Source organism: Ischnura elegans, chromosome 1, assembly GCF_921293095.1.
Source record: "Ischnura elegans chromosome 1, ioIscEleg1.1, whole genome shotgun sequence".
In the NCBI taxonomy this organism is placed as follows: Eukaryota; Metazoa; Arthropoda; class Insecta; order Odonata; family Coenagrionidae; genus Ischnura; species Ischnura elegans.
In genome coordinates, this window is record NC_060246.1 from 130,786,796 (window position 1) to 130,792,795 (window position 6,000).

The window sequence follows — 6,000 nt, forward strand, 5'->3', positions numbered from 1 at the left end:
TGCTGGTCTATGGATACATGAAGACCTCCTGGGAAGTGCAGGGAAAATAAGCATTCTGAGAGTGTGGTTTGAGCTGGACTAACTTCTGCGGGATGCTAAAACTCAAACATCATGTGCTATAGCCTAGTTTAAAAACAAGACTGTTTTGAGCAGGGGGTTGTTGTGTTCTAACCTCCCTGATATGCCCAGAAGATATAGTCTAAGATGTGCCCCCTCCAAATGAACCCCTCTGAATTGCATTTTCCCCTATAAGCAAACCTCCCAACAACTCTTTTCTGGCTACCTCCGTATTTAAGACCTGAGATCTTGAAAAGATTATAGAAAGGCTAATCCGATGGGGAGGACGATGATGGATATAGTTTTGGTCATTATCATCATCAAACAAAAATTTTAAATTAGGTTTCCTTATTGACCCTGGATGATGAAAAAAGTATTTCATGATTTTCCGCATTTACTTTCTCCTCTCTCTCCAATATTTTAATCCAGTGCTGTAGGGAGGGGGGAGTGCTGGACCCTCCAACCCCGAAACATTAAGACATACATATAAAAAAAATTAATTAAGCACGGAGCAGTGGAAAGTCTACAAATAACAAATTATCATACCGTTGTTAAAAAAGGTTTTTCCTTTTTTTTTAAATTATAAATTTACAAAAGATTTCTTTGAAAAATTAAGTTTTCTTGATTATGAAAAGTGTTAAAATTGGTTAATAACCCTCTATACTTAGTACCCTATATTGAAAAAATTTCCCCCTAGAACTCTGGTTTTGGACCCCAACCCCATGAACGAAATTCCTGGCTATGCCTCTGTTTCAATTACCTCCTTTACAAGAACTTTAATTTTCAGATGACAAGTTAGCTATTTGTTGAAAAATTAATTTTAAAAATACTATCACAGTTTTGATGAAGCTGAAACTTAAATCCATGCTAAGGACATATGTCCCGTTGGGACTAATTAAAATCTGCAGAAGTCCCTTCTTTAGCATAGCATAGAAATCTTGAAGCATAATGTGTGGAGTTTATTATGAGGTTGCCAACATCCATGCATTCAGGATGTGTACAGCAATTTTCTTGCGTGTTAACCCAAAAAATCATAAAGGAATTTCCCAAATGATTCACAAATCCACCTTAACACATTCAATGCGGATGATATTTTCACCGAAACCTCCAGTGACGGATGGGTGATTTTGCTTCATAACGGTGGTCTTGGAAGTAATACAACAGAATTTGCAATTTTTTTCGTTTCTATTTCAAGCAATTAGTAAAAAACCCTAATGACATACATGTATGCCACCCGTCACCGGTAATTGACAATTCACGCAACCCGCATTACACACATGCAATTTTCCTTGTATGAAGGAGTGAACTTTTCATATTTCCGTTTATAATACTTCTTCTACCATTGATTCCTTAGGTTAATGGCGGAAATATCTTGGAATTAGTCTTTACGTGTATTTTTTTGTTTCAACGGCCGTAGATTTAATTTTTTCAAGTCACAGAAGTAGAACACACAATGAACGGCAAGAAAAATATAAATGTATGGGATAAACATTTTTTTAAATCTATGTTACCCCAGAGTTATTGCAAAATTGAAACATTTCAATACAAATTCTCACAAATGTTAATGATATATTTGAAAGCAAGGCCTTATAGCCCTGGTTGACCTTCACATTCTGGGCAAATTGCAGTCACTGTCCTTCGGATGCCTTCACGGTTAGCGGAGAAATGAAGAGCCTGCATCATTCCTAAAAACCTATCACGGCACATTTTCTCCCGAATATCGGTACTCACACTAATTCTGACCTCCAATCGTTAAAAATCGTGTTAACCCTAATTGCGCCCATGTGGAGAAGAAGGCCCAGCCAAGTTTCCAGTTCTCCCTGTCTAACAGCTTCCAATCCATTATGCCCTTAGTGAAGGCCCTTGGTGAAGGATTTTGGAGGAAAATGCTTACAGCATTTTTCTCCGTCTATGAGAGGATTATTTCAAAGAAAATATCATTTGCAAGTTGAAATAATCTCTGGGAGTGCCGCTGGTAGGGAGGGACTCCAACCTTGAGCCTTAAAAATTATCAAGCAAAATAGTACAATTTGTGTAATGGAGTGTTGCATATGTGATAAATACCTTAGTTTTTATGAAAATTAAGACTGTATCTGTACCTAACCCTAGAATGTATTAATGACCTACAAAATGAAAACACCATAATGATCAGAGGACAAGTAATTGATGCGGAGCAATGACTGAGAAAATATGCCGTAAAATTAGGAAAAAAACCCAAATCATGTAAAAAACGTAATTTGCAATAATTATTTTAAAATTATTAATAAAGTATAAAATACGACCTTTTGGACCGCGTGGAAACATTTTTGAATAAAATAGTAAGTTTTGAGACGGGAATACACGTTATTAACCAAAACTAAGTCTGATAATAATTTTTGTGGTTGTACATAAGATATGAATAAATTAAAAAATAAGATAAAAATACTATTTCAAGGGAATAAATAATGGTTAAATGCCGTAATGCTTAAAATACCTCTGAGTCTATTTTTTTCCGCAATTTCGTTTACAAAGCTAAGGAAACAAATAAACAAGTAAAAAAATACAGACCAATACTGTAGATAATGTAATGCAGTGTTGCATACGCCATTAATATGTTATTTTTTTATGAAAAGGAAGAAAATCTGCAACTAAACCAACACGTATGAATAACTCAGAAAATGAAATAAAATAGAAATGAATAGAGGATTGGTATTTGACCTAGGGAAACGAATGAGAAAATATGCAGTAAAAGTAGGAAAAAGACCCAAAAAAAATCACCCAGGATAAACGTAATTTGCATTAATAAAAAAATGTTCTTAGCAAAAGAAATTCAAATATAACATCATTAACTGAAGCACCGCACTAAGATCATTTTTTTATAATGTAGTGAGTATGAAACGGGGATAAATATCTTCAATAAAAAAGTTAGTCTAATCATAATTTTTGTGATAGCACATAAAATATGAATAAATTAAAAATAAAGGTAAAAAAACAAATTTAAAAGAATAATCCATATGTAAGACATGATTATGATATTTACGATAAGAATGATGAAAAAGAGACGAAGGAAATGAAAAGAAAAATCTCAACCTGCCAAATTGTTCCAAAAACAGCAGTAAAGTAAACAAAAAAACACTAAAAATGAAGGAACACGTAGAACTAGAAACGGACACTTCCGCAATGGTGTAAGGTCAATTCCGAACTGCGGGAGGGTGAAAAAGTAACGCTAGGCGCGCTCGGAGCACCCTAGTGACCAGCGGAAAAACGTGCTCCCGAAGACATACATTTATGTCATCCGCCTGAGTGGAAAAGCCCTCATGACATATATATATGTCATCCGCACTGAATGTGTTAAGGTTGCCAATCTCGATAAGTGTGCTATGATGGATGCAGTGCTACTGATTTAAAAACAGAATTTGAAACTTCTTGAAGCCATTACATTGGTTAAGTACATATTTAATTTCTTTTCTCAAGTATTTAAAATATTTCAATCAAATTAGAGGGAAATTAATTGAAAATTATTCACCAAGTCTTTTAACTCAGTAAATAGCAACTCCTCCTGCTGCTTCAAATGCAAAAGCATGGCATCTTGAAATCTTTTCATCAGAGGATGATCTGGACTCAGTGTTAATCCACCTCCAAGAGAACCTTCCCCTTCATTTTGGTTTACTGCCTCAGTATCCATATTGCTTCCTTTCTCAGTATATTGCTTTAAAAAAGGCATTGTGAGAAGAAATTCAATGATTAAATAAATTCCATAGAATTGCATCCAAAGTTCAGCAGAGAGTATGAAGGGATGATGAAATGCGAAAACCTATCCTAAAATAAGCTTATACAAGTTAAAATTTTACCTCCATCGTTGTTTGATTACGAAAAAGAGCTTTAAAAATTGGAGTGATGAAGCCTGGTAATCGCAACCAGAAACTTAACAAAGCATGGGAAAACTTATCAGCTGTTTTCGTTGGTCCGTGAAACTTCCATCGAGGGTGATTCAGGGTTAGGAATCATTTCTATGGATACAACACGTTTAGATATATTTATTGATCAAACGGAATAGAACTGATCGACTGGAAAAGTAAGCTAAATATTAATTTAAAAATCGTGCTTTAGCAAGAGAGATATCAGTCCGGCACATTACGTCAACTACGGATCTTCTTAATCACAGTTCTTATGTAGCTTCTTGTCCATTGGCAATCCAAAACATTGAAATTATTCGGTATGGGAACGAGTACGCATTTCAATATTAAGCAGTTTGAAAATGCTTTTCGGAGAGAATAGGCTTACGAACAAGATATGAAATAGGAAGAAATGGGACTCCGAGGCAATTTACTGATTCAAATGGAAAAATGTTCACATTAATCTGCTGATATATTGTGTTTACGTTGTATTAATACATTTAGCTTCAAGCGCTGCAAGTGTTTGGATGTCTAGTGCACGGACAGTATCTTTACGTTGAAACCTCGTCCAGACATGCGGCAGTCGTGGCCGAGTGGTTAAGGCGTCTGACTAGAAATCAGATTCCCTCTGGGAGCGTAGGTTCGAATCCTACCGACTGCGATAGTTTTTTTTCCCAGTGTCAGCAGATAATGTCTGTTTCAAAATTTTTATAGCTAGGGCTGAAGTAGACTTGTAAGTACGTACAAAATGTACATTAAAATGTCATCCAAGTATCCATCAAGTTTTGATTTTCTATGCAGTGACGTTGAATAATTTTTTGCCTTGCTAATTAGGGTACAATTCCCGTGAGGGAGCTTTATCTGCCCATTAGAATTTGAACCTATGCGCAAATTAAAGGAAAACACGGTGACTTAATAATCAGGTTCACAAGTTTCTCAGATTTCGTTTGATACAATAAAAAAATACTTGCTACAGGTATTTTGTTGAAAAAATCGAGCGTGGCTATTATTTCAGATTACGTAAAGACGATCGACTACCTGTCCGTAACTACGGTGAAATGGCTTTTTACCTAATAAGTAGTTATTAGTCCTAATACCCATTTTTAAGGAAGGAATTAGCGGTAAACATTTGACGGAGAGGTATGTTTTGTTACTGTTCGTATTTTTTGGTGCTGAACGTGAACCAACCTTCCTACTACCAAGTGCTTCAACTCAGTGGCGCTACGAGGGGGGGGGGGGTTTAGGGGATCCCCCCCCCCAGAGCTCAGAGAAATTTTTAAGTTTAATCCATTTTAATTAATTGAATTGATATTAACCATTTCTAACTTAAAATTAGAGCTACTTCTGGGAGAAATCAAATTTCAAGATTTCTCATTCTGAAAAATTGAAAATTTTGTGCTCAATTTGAATTATCGTGGCAGATATATATTTCGTCATTAAAGTGCAAACCAAAAATAATATGTAGTTAAGATATTTCCTAAATAGAGCTGAAAATGTATACATTTTTGATGTTGCTTAGAAGCAACATTGGGCTATAAAAGGTTAATAATAGAATAGTGTAAGGATTAATAAAATATCCCTCAGAAAGCCGTAAAACTAACCATCTTAAAATTCCGCAATTTATTAATCTCGCACCAACCACTTATCCTGGTGGGTATTCCATACCCCCACACACCCCGGTATTATAGTGGCACCTAAACCCCCACCCAATAAAGAAATTTGTGTTTCTTTTCACTGCTAAGTTTTTTTCCCGTTAAATTTAATGCCATATTAGCCATGGATATATTTATTACTGAGTAACGATACGTGTAATGCAGTGCCTGCGCTATTTAATAAATAAAGATCGCTGTATAAAAGATCTATGCCCTCACCCAGCCTTAATTCCTAGTTGCGCCCCTGCTTCAACTATCGTAAGTTGGCCTTATCGTGACGTGACGACAATCTTCGGGCATTTGCGACGAAAGCGGTCTAGGGGAAAGAGTCTCATAGGATAAGTTGTTAAGGATGTAAAATACATATAAGGCGTAGAATAAATATGAAAGATCAGCTGATTGTCAGCGGAGAGTTT

The 6,000-nt window shown here is 35.6% G+C and overlaps 1 protein-coding gene and 1 non-coding gene across 3 annotated transcripts in view; one reads left to right on the forward strand and one right to left on the reverse strand.

The window, feature by feature from the left end:
* The window catches only part of LOC124169810 (coiled-coil domain-containing protein 40), a 28,402-nt gene extending 23,933 nt beyond the window's left edge, over positions 1-4,469 (reverse strand). The window contains exons 1-3 of one of the 2 annotated variants that reach the window (XM_046548592.1): positions 4,175-4,469; positions 3,888-4,046; positions 3,563-3,745 (exon numbers count right to left, since the gene is read on the reverse strand). In XM_046548592.1, the coding sequence (XP_046404548.1) occupies positions 3,563-3,745; positions 3,888-3,893 (189 nt within the window). In that variant the 5' untranslated portion in view covers positions 3,894-4,046; positions 4,175-4,469. Of the gene's footprint in view, positions 1-3,562; positions 3,746-3,887 lie in introns of both variants that reach the window. The other variant, XM_046548583.1, reaches the window with a different exon arrangement.
* A 42-nt stretch (positions 4,470-4,511) lies between these two features.
* On the forward strand, positions 4,512-4,593 carry Trnas-aga. Its single transcript has one exon. It is a non-coding gene; the product is annotated as a tRNA-Ser (tRNA).
* The last annotated feature ends 1,407 nt before the right edge of the window (positions 4,594-6,000 follow it).